The sequence below is a fragment of the Herpailurus yagouaroundi genome, unplaced genomic scaffold, assembly GCF_014898765.1.
Source record: "Herpailurus yagouaroundi ecotype Mexico unplaced genomic scaffold, PumYag 295, whole genome shotgun sequence".
NCBI lineage: Eukaryota > Metazoa > Chordata > Mammalia > Carnivora > Felidae > Herpailurus > Herpailurus yagouaroundi.
Window position 1 is genome coordinate 1,062,816 of NW_024412512.1, and position 14,109 is coordinate 1,076,924.

General features: G+C 61.7%; 3 protein-coding genes across 13 annotated transcripts in view; 1 reads left to right on the plus strand and 2 right to left on the minus strand.

The window, feature by feature from the left end:
* Window positions 1-4,100, minus strand: part of MOB3A (MOB kinase activator 3A) — a 19,994-nt gene extending 15,894 nt beyond the window's left edge. Inside the window, exon 1 of the mRNA XM_040461646.1 lies at window positions 3,710-4,100. The gene's annotated coding sequence lies outside the window, so the exon portion shown is untranslated. The remainder of the gene's footprint in view (window positions 1-3,709) is intronic.
* Window positions 4,101-4,189: 89 nt separating this feature from the next.
* IZUMO4 (IZUMO family member 4) lies at window positions 4,190-9,027 on the plus strand. 8 transcript variants are annotated; one of them, XR_005786520.1, is made up of 10 exons: window positions 4,190-4,440; window positions 4,551-4,631; window positions 4,727-4,798; window positions 5,411-5,437; window positions 5,535-5,610; window positions 5,794-5,841; window positions 5,924-5,938; window positions 6,294-6,311; window positions 6,489-6,584; window positions 6,906-7,232. XR_005786520.1 is itself a non-coding variant. In XM_040461649.1 (10 exons), exons 1-10 carry the CDS (start codon window positions 4,227-4,229, stop codon window positions 6,994-6,996), a joined length of 657 nt encoding a protein of 218 aa, XP_040317583.1. In that variant the 5' UTR covers window positions 4,190-4,226; the 3' UTR covers window positions 6,997-7,232. The 8 variants fall into 8 exon arrangements, 5 of the variants coding, with proteins under 5 accessions (XP_040317583.1, XP_040317588.1, XP_040317584.1 ...); XR_005786522.1 differs by having other exon boundaries at window positions 5,924-6,005; window positions 6,570-6,584; window positions 6,906-6,986; XM_040461649.1 differs by having other exon boundaries at window positions 6,570-6,584.
* The window catches only part of AP3D1 (adaptor related protein complex 3 subunit delta 1), a 37,129-nt gene continuing 31,268 nt past the window's right edge, over window positions 8,249-14,109 (minus strand). For 2 of the 4 annotated variants that reach the window (XM_040461641.1, XM_040461640.1), the window contains exons 26-32: window positions 14,053-14,100; window positions 13,583-13,772; window positions 13,286-13,374; window positions 13,098-13,183; window positions 12,422-12,543; window positions 12,235-12,314; window positions 8,249-9,202 (exon numbers count right to left, since the gene is read on the minus strand). In XM_040461641.1, coding sequence (XP_040317575.1) covers window positions 9,107-9,202; window positions 12,235-12,314; window positions 12,422-12,543; window positions 13,098-13,183; window positions 13,286-13,374; window positions 13,583-13,772; window positions 14,053-14,100 — 711 coding nt within the window. In that variant the 3' untranslated portion in view covers window positions 8,249-9,106. Of the gene's footprint in view, window positions 9,203-12,234; window positions 12,315-12,421; window positions 12,544-13,097; window positions 13,184-13,285; window positions 13,375-13,582; window positions 13,773-14,052; window positions 14,101-14,109 lie in introns of those variants that run through there. The other 2 variants (XM_040461644.1, XM_040461643.1) reach the window with 1 other exon arrangement.

Here is a 14,109-nt window from a genome sequence, read left to right on the forward strand (position 1 = left end):
CCCCCCCCCCCCCCCCCCCCCCCCCCCCCGCCCCGGAGAGGCCCAGAGCTGCGGCTGCCGCTTCCTTCCGGTGCCCCCACACCCTGCCCTGGCCCTGGCCCTGACATGCTGCCGCTAAGGGGACCCTGCCCTGGAGCTGGGGCTCCAGACAAACAAGCCCCAGCCTCAGAGGTCAGTCCCATATGTTCCAGATCAGCAAACCCCGGCTCCTGGCCTAGCGGCTGAGGTTTGGCTGGAAGGTGCTGGAAGCCCAGGCTCTGTCCTGTCAAAGGCCACACCCCCCAGCGCTGTCTTCTCAGTGTCCCCACCGCTGGCTGAGTGGGAAGGCCACCTGCCGTCCTGCGGGACTCACACAAAGGTGGCCCCAGCCCCCAGCCCCCCACCCAGGGTGTGCGGCTTTGCTGGCATCCAGCCCACATGTCTTTGTTTTCGGGGCCAAGTTCCCCAACTTGTCCTGCAGGAAGTGGTTTGCAGAGATCACTCCAGGCCGGGTGCCATCGAGGGGTTCTATATACTCCCGCCCTCCTGGTAGTTCTTTTATGTTTTAACCAATTGTGATACAGTTCACACGTAAGTAACTTAAGGTACACAATTCAACGGTTTTTAGTAAGATCACAGAAGAGTGCAATCATCACCACTAATTCCAGAACGTTCTCATCACCTCAAAAGACTGCCCATCAGCAGTCACTCCCCATCTGTCTATCATGGGTGGAATCGCGTCCCCCCCAAACGGATGTTCAAGCCCTAACCACTGGCACCTGTGAGTGAGCCCTTGTTGGGAAACGAATCTTTGCAGATGTCAAGATGAAGTCATACCGGAGAGGGTGGCCCTAAATCCAAGGACACACATCTTTATGAGAACCGGGAAATCCGGACAAACACTCGGAGACGTCGGCCATGTGACCGTGGATGCGTCGCAAGCCGAGGGATGCCCAGGATGGCCTGTGACCCCCAGGAGCTGGGAGAGGCAGGAAGGGCCCTCCCTGGAGCTTTGAGGGGCAGATCGCAGGGCAAGTAGGGGGCGGGCTGGGGATCTGAGCCCAGGACTCCCGCGCCCCCTGCCTGCGCTTCAAGGGGGTGCTGGGTGCACTGGGGCCGCCGCGGACGCCGGGCCTCTCCTGCCACAGAGGCAGATATACAAGGACTGTGACGAAACCGTGTCCCCTGGGGACAGAAAGCACAGTGTGACAGAGACCAGGGGTGGCTGTCTGCTCAGGAGCCGCGCCTCTTCCTTCTAGGCCTCCGCCTGAGGTTTCAAGGGGCCCTTTCACTGAGCAGAGGCCTGCAGGTCAGCGGGGGAAGCTGCTCCGCTCCCGTCCCGACGCAGACTCCACTAGCTGACTGACCAAGCTTCCTTTTAACGTCAGGATGCTCAGGATGTGGACTGGACTCTGAGAAGACCGTGGTCTGAAACGGACACAGTGTGTCCACAGCAGGCCAGGCCCATCCACTCACAGATGGCGCTCTCTCCAGGGTGCTGTGCCTAGCTCCCAGCTGTGCCAGGGTCTCGCCGGGGGCCGCTCCGTCTCCAGGGACAGTGGGCCATGTCTGGAGACGTCTGTGGCCGTCACGACTGGGGTGTTCCTGGCATCGAGCACGGGGGCCCGGAACGGTGCTCAGCCCCCACAGCGCCCGCGCACCCCCAGAGTGACCCAGTCACAGATGTCTTATTTTGAACTCCGGAGACACAGAAACGCCCGTCTCCTTCCCAGAATCGGGTTTCTGACGTTGGATTCCCCTTTTTCGCTTAAGCAATCCGGACCTCGAAATTCTAGGAAATCAGGAACGGGGCCCTCCAGCTGGGGCGTGTCTAAAACTTCCCAGAGTAAAAGCCCAACTTCTAAGCCGGCTGCCTGGGGAATTTTTGTAAAACCCCCACCGTATGAAGTGCTGGGGAAGAGAGAACAGCGCCCGGAAACATGATTAAAGGCTGACTTTTCACTGAGCCGTCTTGGCTTTGGGGCATTTTGTACGTACGAAACAAAGAGACTTAAAACTGTTCAGAAAAGATTCGGGAACGGCACTGGCATTTCTGAGAAGCCCCTGAGGGACTAAAATAACCACTTTTGCTTCTGCTGAGACAGAGGGAGGCGTACCTAGAATTCAACCCGTCAGGTTACCAAGGGCGTCTGGTACTCGAACACCATGCTCAGCGCTGTGCGGGGTAAAGATGGTAACGGCGCTCTCTCCTTTACGAAAGTTCAAGTAAAAAGTAAGCCATCGAGCCGCACAGAGACACGGAGGAGCCTCAGACGCACAGCACTGGGTGACAGAAGCCAGGCTGAGGAGGCCACACACGGGGTGGTTCCAAGTCCAGGATGTTCTGGACAAGGCAGGACCACGGAGGCACGGCTGCCGGGGTGGGGGAGGGTGAATGGGGGGAGCACAGGAATTTCGGGGCCGTGGGTCTACTCCGGACGACACCGTGGTGGTGGGCAGGTGTCCGTGACATTCGTCCGAACCCACGGGGTGTGCCGCACCAGGAGTGACCTCGTGTCCGCTGTGGACCGTGGTTCGTCACGTTCAGTGCTGGGTGGGGATGTCGATAATGGGGCCGCCGGTGCGTTTATGGGGAGAAAGTGCTGCAGGGAATCCTGCTAAGTGGCCAGGGTCGAAATTTCCTGTACCTTCCACTCAGTTTTGTTGTGAGCCTAAAGCTGCTCTAAAAAAATAAACTCGACTTAAAATTATGAGTAAGGTTGATTCAATTACGATCCACCAAGCATTTGGTTAAATCTTCCAATAGTTCACTCTATTTAGGAAACACCTAAAGCCGCGGCGGACAACGAATCCTGGGAAACAGGAGTTGGATACACATCCGCGGACAGGATGTCAGAAAAAGCACTAGAAATGTGACATCTGCCACAGGCACAGTTTCAAATTATCCAGGAGCCTCAGTGAAAAGCGCAAAAGTGACAGGAAGCAGGTGAAGTCGCTGTTAATACCGTATGGCATTTAGCCCCAAAATGCCAAATACATCTCGACACCTAACGGACACAAAACGTCACAGACCCCTTTTACTTTTTGTTGTTAAACAGACTTTGTCTCCAAGACTTGTATTTGGCACGTGCGGCACACCCCAGTTTGCACGAGGCACGTTCCAAGTGCACACTGGCCACACATGGCCAGCGGCTGTGGCACGGGACAGCTCGGCTCTGGAGGGGTGAATGAGAGAGGAAGCCACGTGTGGGGAGACTGGAGTGATGCATGGCTGTTGTCTGAGGTGGGTGCCCCCAGCAGGGAGGGGAGGAGGCGGGCGCCCGAATGGGGCAGGGGCAGCGGGCACTTCCACTTGCTGCATCCCACTGGGAATCTGTAGATTACAGACCACCCCCAGGCGACCCCAAAAACGCAGGGGTTGAGCAGTCTTGAGCGTGTCAACTCGCAAGCATGGGGGTCAGGACCTGGGGGAGACTGCAGGGCCCTGTCCTGACGTTGGCCAGGCCTGGGACCTTTGTTACCACTCCCCGCTGAACCTGTAACCGGGCCAATAGGAGCCCCCGAACTTTACGTGGGGTGGAAGAAGGCAGGAATGAGGAAGCAGCTGGCTGGGACCATGTGTCCAGAATCAAGTCCACAACCAGAAAGTGCAAGTGGACTCGCGGGGTGTGCGATAGGCAAAAGTTCACGCCCATCGTACCTCTCCCATCCGCCGCTCCCCGGGGACCCGGCCTCCCCGCCGCCCGCGTCCGTCCCTCGGAGGACCCACCTGCGGTCTCACGCCCCCACCGGTCGGGCGGGTCTCGCGCCTGCCCCGCGTCCGGCGTCTTCCGTCCGGTCCCCTCCGCCTCCCAGGAGGAACAGCGCCCACGGCCCGCCCCCGCCGCCCCGCCCAGCCAGGTCCACTTCCGCTACCGGCCTAGGCCTCCCCGGAAGCGGAGCCGAAGGGGGCGAGGCCTAGAGCGGGGGGGAGGGGAATGCTCCCCGCCGCTGCGCTCTCTGTTGCCGGGCAACCGGAAACGGGCGGTGACGTCATTGGCCCGGGCCAGGGGCTCAAGGCCGACCGGTGGGGCTGGCGCAGTGCCAGGAGCGCGAGCGGATCCGCGAAACAGGGCCAGCCCAGAAGGGAGAGCGTGCGCGTGCGCGTGCCGTGCGCGCGGGCATGGGGCGCGGCGTGGGGGCGGGGCCGGAGGCGGGGCCGGTGCAGCCCGTTGTCCGTTGCGCGGGCGAGGCCGGCGCTGGGGGCGTGGCGCGGGAGGCGCCGTTGGTTGGTTGGCGGGCGGGCCATGGCTCTGCTGCTGTGCCTCGGCCTGACCGTGGCGCTGGCCCGCGGCTGCCTGCACTGTCACGGCAACTTCTCGGAGAAGTTCTCCTTCTACCGCCATCACGTGAATCTCAAGTCCTGGTGGGTGGGCGACATCCCCGTGTCGGGCTTGCTGCTCAGCGACTGGAGCCAGGACACGATGAAGGAGCTGCACCTGGCCATCCCCGCGGAGATCAGTGAGTGCGGGGCCCCGCCCGGGCGCGCCCCCCGGCCCGGCCAGACTCCCGCCAGACCCCGGCCTGACCCCGACCCGCGCAGCTCACCGGCCTCCCTCTCCGGCCTCCAGCCCGGGAGAAGCTGAACCAAGTGGCGAACGCCGTGTACCAGAAGATGGATCAGCTGTACCAGGGGAAGATGTATTTCCCCGGTAAGGGGGCGGGCGCCGCGCGCGCGCGCGGACCCCGAGACAGCTCCCCTCCGCCCAGCGCCGGAGGCCGACCTCCCTCCTGCCTACCCCCACAGGGTACTTCCCCAACGAGCTGCGAGCCATCTTTCGGGAGCAGGTGCACCTCATCCAGAATGCAATCATCGAAAGTGAGCAAAGGAAGGGCTTGGGGAGCGGGGGTATTTCAGAAGTCCCTCCGGAGCCAGGGGCCCCGGCCAGGGGGTGGCAGAGGCTGGCGTGACAGGACTGGGGCTTCTGGCTCAGTGCAGCCGGCTCCCAACAGAGAGAAGGAAGGGCAGCTCCCTGAGGCAGGGGCCCTTCCTTCCCGTGGGCACCAGCAGGCGGTCTGGATAAACCCCAGCCCTCCCCCAGCCAGTCCCTGGAGAAGCGGCTGAGTAGGGCTGCTACCCTCCTCCCAGGCTGAGAGCCAGCCTAACCCTAGGTGAGCCTCTGGCAGGGCAAGAAGGCTGGGTCGGGGGTCGCTTGGGGGGGGGCTCAGTCGGTTAGGTGTCGACTTGGGCTCAGGCCATGATCTCACGGTTCGTGAGTTCGAGCCCCGCGTCCGGCTCTGTGCTGACAGCTCGGAGCCTGGAGCCTGCTTCGGGTTCTGTGTCTCCGTCTCTCTCTGTCCCTCCCCTACTTGTGCTCTCTCTCTCTCTCTCTCTCTCTTAAAAACAAACACTAAAAAAAAAATTAAAAATAATAAAAAGGGTAGGTGGGGGCGGGGAACAATTGCCGTCAGTGCCCTCGTCCCCACACAGGCCGCATCGACTGTCAGCGTCACTGTGGTGAGTGAGCCCCTGCCCGGTCCGTGGGGCACAGCGGTGGCAGCAGCCCTGGAGGCCGAGGCGGGGGGAGCCTGCGGCCGCCTCTCCTGTGTTGCAGGCATCTTCCAGTACGAGACCATCTCCTGTACCAACTGCACGGACTCGCACGTCGTCTGCTTTGGCTACAACTGCGAGTAGGGCTCAGGCTCGGGTGGTGACCAGCAAGGGCCCTGTGCCCGTGGGTCTGAGGCTCTCCTGGGACCCTCCCTGTTCCTCCCTGGCCTGTCTCCACCGGGGTCGGGTGGGGTGGTAGCCCCTCGGCAGGCCCTGAGTTCTGGATTTGGGGCGCCCCGTCTGCACGCCCTGTGTGCCCACAGGTCATCGGCACAGTGGGAAACAGCTGTGCAGGGCCTCCTCCAGTACATGTGAGTTGGGGCCCCTGGGCTCAGGGAGGGGACCTTCCCCTCCACGCCTGACGTTCTGATTCCAATCCTGCTGTCGTTGTAGAAATAAGTGGCACAAGTAAGTCCCCTGTCCCCAAACCCAGCATGACTTGTATCAGAGGCGGTGTGCTTATGTGCCCTTGCGGGTGAGTATGCGGAGGATATACACAGGAGGCGGCACCTGCTCCAGTGCTCAGGACCCCAGCCCGCCCTTCCTCTGTGCTCAGCTGGCACCAGGGGGCGCAACACCCAAGTTAAAGGTTTCCATAGAGTCTGGTCCTACCCCTGCCCTAAGCAGCTGGCAGGGCTGTGGTCAGAGCTGGGGGGGGGGGGGGCGGCCATGATGGATGTGCCCCAGTGGAGGGACTTGGGGGCCACAGGCACAGCACAGCCCTAAAGCTTGGGTCTAACTGGGACCCTGTCATGTCTTTCAGACAGGACGACCACACAAGGTAAGGCCCCCCCCCCCCCCCCCGTCTGTTCTCTCCAAAACCCTGGCCTGGCCTTCTGGAGGGGAGCACGAGGGAGTCAGGAAAGGGGTGGCACGGGGGCCTCTAAGTCAGGGATGGACGGGGAGGGGCTGGCTAGGGAGACACAGCCGGCAGGGCTCTCTCTGCACCTGGGACAAGCTGGACGTCACCCCTGCAACCACACCCAAGTGATCACTTCGAATAAACATCGGATCTTCCTCCCCTCTCCTGGATGCACAGAACCACTCCAGCTTTGTGAGTGGCGCAAAGGAGGGAGGCTCTGAGGACCTGGGTGGACTCTGTAGGCAGGGTCGAGCCTAAGCCAGAGATCAAAACCCAATGGCCAGCTTGCCGCAGCCTCCCACCCCCTTTTTGCAGCCCCTTGCAAGAGAGTTGGGCTCGACCCCGATGCTGTTTAGGGGATGGGTACAGGCCACGAGACCTCCAAGTTGAGCTTTGAGGGTTGTCTGCAGCCCTGTCACATGCCCCAGGCCTGTAGCAAAGACCTTGGTTTGGGGTGGGGGGGAGGTAGAGCAGGGAGAGAAGAGCTGAGGGCACCCATGTCTCCCCCAACAGTCTGATGTCACCAAGCTTCACATGTCTTGAGCCCCCACACCTGGCCAACTTGACCCTGGAAAATGCTTCCGAGTGCCTGACACAGCACTGACGGCCACCGGCCATCGCCAGACTGGCCCTAGCCTCGAGGTGGAGCCAGGACTCAGCTGGACTGCCCCAGCCTGACCCCCCGGAGCAGGCTCACTGCTGCCTTGAGTCCCTGCACTGCCATCAGAGGCTGGGACTGGGGCCGGGAAGGGCGCATGGCTTTGTATATAGAGTGCATCACCGCCGGGCGGAGCCGCAGGGCTATTAGAGGCAATGATTAAACGTCCCCGTTTCTCATCACAGAGTATCCGTGTTGGGGCAACCAGGGCTGGGTCCCCAGGAAAGGCACATCCCGGTCATGGGCACCGGGGCAGGGCTGACGGCCCCGGGATTTCCATACGAATTGTACCGCAACCCGTCTCAACACAGCCGGGCAGGCCTGACAGACCCAAGCCTCTGGCGCGAGCAGGTGCTCTTGACTCGCCACGCCGGGCTAAACCTCAGCCGAAGGAGCACAGGAAGCGTCCCTAGCACGTCGTTTCCTTTCGCAAACACTCATGTGCGTTACGAGACCCACGGTAAATGGCTTGATGGGCCTGGAAGACGAGAAGTCGGGGACTAGTCCTGCCAGGAGCAGGTACACGGAGGTCAGAAGAGTCCGCAGGGCCAGGTGGGCGTGGAACACCGCTCCGGCAGGCCGTGCAGGCCGGTGGTCTTACCGGCCAACAATGGCCTCAAGGTGTCAATGTGGCCTCTGCTGCCCCAGTGCTGGTCAGGGAGCGGAGGGACCCGCGAGGGGTCTGGCTCGGGCGGGTGATTATCAGGAAGAGAAGCTAAGCTGGTGGAAGGCGGGGGCTGCCCAGCACCGGGTCCACGTAGGGGTCGGACGGCTTTCCGTCTGCTGACCCAGCCTTACTGGTCCTGAATTGTCCCTTGGCCACGTGGCGTCAGTAAAGGCAGTGGCAGTGTGGCAAACTGAAGCACGGGCAGGGCCTGCCTTCCAGCACCTGCTTCTGCCACTCACCTACACACCCGCCGCTAGTGGGGTTCCCTGGGAAGGGGAAGGAGGGTGCGGTCTGCGATGTTGGTGGACCTCCCGTGGGTGGGGTGGTGGCTCCCTGCTGGGGCTTGGCCCGTGTGTGGGGATGACCTCACCTCCATCATGAAGGGAAGGGCGCACTCGCAGGTGGGGACAGGGATCCCCAGCACGCTGTGTGACCTCCCGAGGGTGCCCCAGGCAGCTCGAGGATGGTCCGGAGTCCCTCTTGTTACCGGGTGTGCACACCGGCACAGACAGGAGGTGCGACAGACAAATGTCTGTGTTACAAGTTTATTGGATCATCTCGACACAAAATCATTACAGCAGCGTGATATGTCTCTCTCTCCTTTATCTGGGAATGTCGATAGCAAATCAATTCTTATCGAACACATCATACAGTTCTGAGGTTCTGGAATCACTGCACAGGATTCTGTAATAGATTACCCTACATGCTAAAGTGACAGTGTTCGTCAAAAGGAAGTTAACGTCATTTAGGACCATCATCTCTGACGGGGTGGTCCGGGGTCCCCTTGCCCCGCCCCGTGAGGTGCATTCCAGGGGCCGGGGCCCCCCCCAGGACCGGGCCTTCCCCGCAGCTGCGGGCACGGTGTGGGACAAAGCCTGGGGAGCGTTCGGCGACAGGAGGGACCTGGGATCCCAAACAGTCCCCACCACTCACCAAACACCACCGACCGAGACACATTTCACTGGACAGGAAAGCAATGTAAACCAACAAGGTCCAGGCCCCACTCCGTCAGGGATCCCGACTAGACCCCACCCCGGGTGGCAGCCGTTGCAACGCATGAACACGTGGGTGGGACGCGGGGAACACGACAGCAGCCTGCACGGCCCCGGGGCCACCGGGTGTCCTGGCCCGCGGCCGCGAGGGAGGAGGGTGAGCAGGCGCCCCCAGACAGGGAGTGTGGGGGCCGTGGGGCACTCAGGTGGCCTCGCGGGATTAGGGCGCGCCACCCCGCACGGTCCACTGGGCGCCGTGGCCGGCTCCTCGGGCAGCCTCGGGGCTCCTCGCTGAAGAGATGGGAAGAGGCAGAGTAGGAACGCCGACAAGACGCGTCAGCACAGCGTGTCCCCTCGCGACCCGAGCGGGGGCCGGGGTGGGGGCAGGGGGCCGGGCTCAGCACTCGGCCAGCGTCGCTTTCATCTCCGCCAGCAGGTTGCTCAGCAGCGTCGCGTCGCTGCACTTCCCGTCCACCGACACGGACTTCTCCCCCTGGAGAAGGGAAATGGCCGTCAGGACTGTGGAGGGTGTGGAACGCGACGCCCAGAGGCCGCCTGGTGGCTGAATGTGCCGTTTGTGTCTGTCACCACCTCCCTCGGTGCTGGTGCTTCGCGAATCCGGACAAGGGAGGTGCCCCGGAGCCCCCCCCGCCCCATGCCCCCACCGAGGCCGGGACCGGAGAACCCCAATCTGGGCAGCGGCTTGCCAAAGTGGGGTACGTGAGCAACGGTCCGCCTTCTGGCTGGGGGGCCTCGGGGAAAGCGGCCTGTAAATGTGTCCACGAGCCACTGTCCCCCTGGTCCCAGGGCCGGTGCCCGCGGGCGGCAGCTCCGACAAGTGGGACAAAGGTCGCAGAGACAGACGGGCGCTGGGACCAGAGGTCAGGCACCTGCAGCCCATGCCGTGTCCCCCGCGGGACTAACAAGGCCCCAGTTACTCAGCACCCAGAGACCCGGGAGACCTCAGCTCAGCTCTGTGGAAAAGGCAGCCAACGGCCAGGCCAGGACGAGGAGGACGTGGCATCTTCCGACAGGACACAGGCTTGTAAGTCCCTACTGTAAGACCCCCCAACACGCAGTCAGGAGCACTGTTGAAGCCAACAGGAAGACGGAACATCCCAGCCAAGACAGGCAAGATCTCGAGAACGCCCGGCGGACGTTCCAGACCTGGAATACACAGTCGTCAAAACGAGACACCCACGGGTGGGCCCACGGGCAGAATGGCTAGCACGGCAGAGGGCGGGGCCAGGCAGGCCCTGCTGTAAGAAGAACCCGGCGCTAAGAAAGGACTTAAGTAACAGCGGGAAACTTCCAGAATTTTGCAAACACTCAAGAGGCATAGCACACTCCTGACAGACCCGGAGAAGTCCGCGCCAGACACGCCGTGACCTGCTGGAGGCTGACAACCAAGAAAAACCTGGAGAGGAGACGGCGCCTCCCTGTGACAAAAATAACGGGGTGCAGCTCTCGTCCAGGAACCGTGACTGTGAAACGAGGCAGTGTGACGATCTTCTGGAAGATTTTACTTTTAAGTCCTCTCGAGGCACCGGAGCGGCTCAGTCGGTTAAGCGTCCGACTTTGGCTCAGGCCAGGATCTGGTGGTTCACAAGTTCAAGCCCCTGGTCACGCTCTGTGCTGACAGCTTGGAGCCTGGAGCCTGGAGAGATTCCGTGTCTCTCTTTGCCTCTCTCTGCCCTTCCCCTGTTCATGCTCTGTCTCTCTCTCTCAAAAATAAGTATTAAAAAAAGCGAGTCCTCTCTATACCCAGCGTGGGGCTTCAACTCTAGAGCCCCGAGATCAAGCCACGCCCTCCACTGACTGAGCCCGCCAAGGCACCCCAGAAGCGGCGTGATTTTAAAACACTGAGACAAAAAAAAAAAAATAAAAAAAAAATAAAAATAAAACACTGAGACAAAGATCCGCCAAGCTAACGCGCCCAGCAAAACTAGCCCTGGACGAGGCTCCGCGGCCCCCAGGCCTGTCCCAGAAGCGGCTGGAGGCAGGTGTGGAGCGGGTGGCATGGCGTGTGCAGGAGAGGGAGGGCAGGGGAGAAGCGGAAGACCAGACGGAGGAGGAGACCCGGGGTCGTCAGTGGGATGACGGCACCCACCCGTGAGAACGCCTTCCAACACAGGAAGGGCGCGCTCAAGAAGACACGCACGTCAGCACCCATCACGAGAAAGTGAGAGTGGCTTTGTGTCCAACATCAGACCGGAGAACTTCGCAGCAGAGAAAACAACCCGAGATAAAGAAGGAGGTCGACACGGATAAACAAACAGGTGCATATGTCAAGACGCCACGACTTTCTCGGTCCACACACCTAACAGCAGACACACAGAGCGAACCCGACAGCTCCGGGGGGACAGACAACCTGACTGTCACTAACCTCACACCACCCACTCAGGCAGCCGCCGGGCCGGCAACACAGACTCCAAGGGCCCAGAAGAACCGAGACCACCACCAGCGGGGCCCGCTCCACCAGCAGAACACTCACTGCCTCCACGCATCCGCGAGCACCACCCCTGCCACGAATGACCACGTCCAGGGCCAGAACGCAAATCTCAATACTTTCAAAGGACCGAAATCAGAAGCGGCGTGTCCCCCAACCACGGTGGCAGCATGCTACAAATCCGAAGCAAAAGCCATCCAAACACGGGAAACCAAACAACACGCTTCTAAGTGACCCGTGCACTCTACAGGACCTGGGAGCAGGAATCAGAAAACGTTAGAACCGTTTAGACATAAACACGAAACATTTAAACACCCGTGGCGTTCAGCTAAAGCACGGCTTCAAGGAAAATGAAGCATTAAACTCTTCGTGAAAGAAGGAAAACCTCAGCTCCTACCTGAACAAACATGCAAAACAGAAAATAAGCCCAAAGCAGGCAGAAAAAAGGAGGGACAGAACAAAGCTGAACAAAATTTATTTATTGCCTTAAAAAAACAAAGTTCCTAAAAGGGTAGCTTTTAAATTCACCTTTGAAAAAAATCAAGAAAAACGATAAACCTCCCGCCAGGACGGCCAAGAATAACGAGAAAAGACACAAAGTGTCACCATCAGGAGCGAAGGAAGGTGCCGCTGGGACCCACTGGGCGCCACGGAAGAGACCCACGGAAGACAACCCACGCAGACTCGGCGCCTCGGGCGGAGGGACCATACGCCACCGCGGCCGGCCCGCGGCCGGCCCGAGAAGCGGCTCGTGGACCGAGGACCCACGGCTGCCGAGGAAAGGACCCGACACAGCCCGATGGAAACTTTCACCGAGGCCGCCCCCAGGCCCAGACGGCTCCCCTGGAGAGCCCAAGGACCGGGTGAGGAGGCGCCCCAGGACCGGGCACCCCTCCCGACTCCCGACGGGCGGGCTGCCAGGCCTGACGCCAAGACCAGGCCGGGTAAGCGGGTGGCCGGCCTCCTCTCAGAGGCAGGCTCATGAGCCCTCAGCGAAACAGGCGGTCTGAGCTCAGCGAGACGCCGAAACCCAAGAAGCCCCGGGGCCTTGAGAGCACGGGGGGGCCGGGGCTCACCTTCTTCACCAGGAGGCAGACGTGGTGGCCCTGGATGGAGCGGCTGTACATGGAGGCGCAGGAGTCCACTCTCTCCACCACTGCAACAGAGGGCGCAGGCTGAGGCCCGGGCCGGCCCGCCGGGGGCAGAGGGCCGAACGTGCACGCGTGAAGCCGCCCCATCTGCCGGCCACGTCGGAGGCCTTACCGGAAAAATGATGATGAAAACAGATCTTTGCTAGAAGGTTCTGGAAGGACATACTAATGCCGTCGACTTTGATTGAGCTCATGCTCAGGTCCCCAGACTCCAGCAACTTGGCAAAGGCGTCACTGTGAGAAGGAAACAGGACAGGGAGGCTGACAACCGGTAGGCCCCCAGCCCCAGGCGTGATACCTCCCTTCGTGTGCCTGCGGCTCGAGGTCTCTGACGGTCCTGTACGATGTCACGGGCTAACCCGCGTCCCCCAAATTCCTATGTTGACTCCCGACCCCTGGACCTCAGGATGTGACTGTATTTGGAAACAGGGTCCTAAACCAGTAAGACCAACGTCCTTCTAAAAAGAGATCAGGACGCAGACACGCAGAGGGACGACCGCGTGAGGACACGCGGAGAAGACGGCATCTGCACGCCAACAAGTGTGGCACGAAAAGCATCTAGCCCTGCCGACCCTCCATCGCGGCCTCTGGCCTCTGGCACCAGGAGAGAACCCGTCTGCCGCCTGGGCCACGAGGCGTGTATCTGCCACGTGGCCCGGGCTGGCGGACGCTCGCCGGAGCCAACCTTCTGCGCCAACGGCAGACTGGGCCCTCCTGCCTTAGGCCGAGGGTGTCTGCCGGCTAACTGCGCGACGAGCGGAAGCAGGAGGGAGGTGGGCACCACGCACCTGTAGCAGGGCGTCGTGACCAAGTACGAGGTACAGCTGAAGTGCAGCTTGAAGTCCAGCTTCTCGTGGGTCGACCCTTCATCGTTCTGTGGGAGTGGGGGCACGGGGTGAGGAGGGCCCAGGGGGCCGGGTGCTCTGGGCCCGCGGACGCGTCCGTGGGCTCTGGGCCCCGCCTCCAGCCCCGTTACCTTGGCAATGAAGGACAGGGTCCCCTTGAGCTTCTGGGCCATGACGATACTCTGAATGGTGAATACAAACTGGGCCTCGTTGGAGATGCCTGGAAGAGGACAAGGGGACAAAGAGTGGGTCCCGAGAGTGGCATGGGGTGCTGCACAGCTGGGGTCCGGCACTGCCCCCGCCCGGGGCCTGTCCTCAGCGTTGCCCGCCCCGGTCGGGAAGCAGGTGACAGGAGGAAAGGGGGCTCCTGGGACTGAGAGGACCTGGGTCGGCGGGAGCCCCAACGCCCTGCCTGACGGCCCACGTACCTGGGGGCAATTGGAAAGGCACGGGGACGCCGTCGTGGACGGAGGAGCCCTCCGGCCGGGCCAGCCTGGTGTTGAGCGAGTCCAGCACGTTGAACTCCATGCCCTTCAGGAAGCTGCTGCTCTGGTTCTCCAGGACGATGGACACGGTGACCTGGCTGTCCTTCTGCAGGCTGCCCTGGATGTCGTAGGTCTGCAGGGCAAGGCCGGCCTCAGCCTCCGGGGCCCGCACGAGGGGCCTGGGAGTGCCGGCAACCCCGCCGTGGAAACGTACGACGCGTCCGAGAGGGGAAAGTACTCGAACCCTCATGCGAGGGAAACCACTCCGGTTCCATCCGTGGTCCCGGCCGCTCCCGCCCTTTCTCTGAGAGCCGCTGGCCATCACGTCGGCCCTCGGGGCCGCGTCCCTCCTCACGCCCCGAGAAAGGAGCCCAAGGCCGCCCCAGCCCCCCTGCAATGCCCACAGCACCTACCATCTTGATGTAGGAGTTCTCGGCCAGGAGGCAGTAGCTGGACATGGGCTGGGAAGA

Coding starts and splice junctions, on each gene's coding strand:
- IZUMO4 (XM_040461649.1), top strand. CDS start 4,227: ATGGCTCTGCTGCTGTGCCTCGGCCTGACCGTGGCGCTGGCCCGCGGC. Junction 4,632..4,726: donor GGGGAAGATGTATTTCCCCG/GTAAGGGGGCGG, acceptor CTACCCCCACAG/GGTACTTCCCCAACGAGCTG. Junction 4,799..5,410: donor CCAGAATGCAATCATCGAAA/GTGAGCAAAGGA, acceptor GTCCCCACACAG/GCCGCATCGACTGTCAGCGT.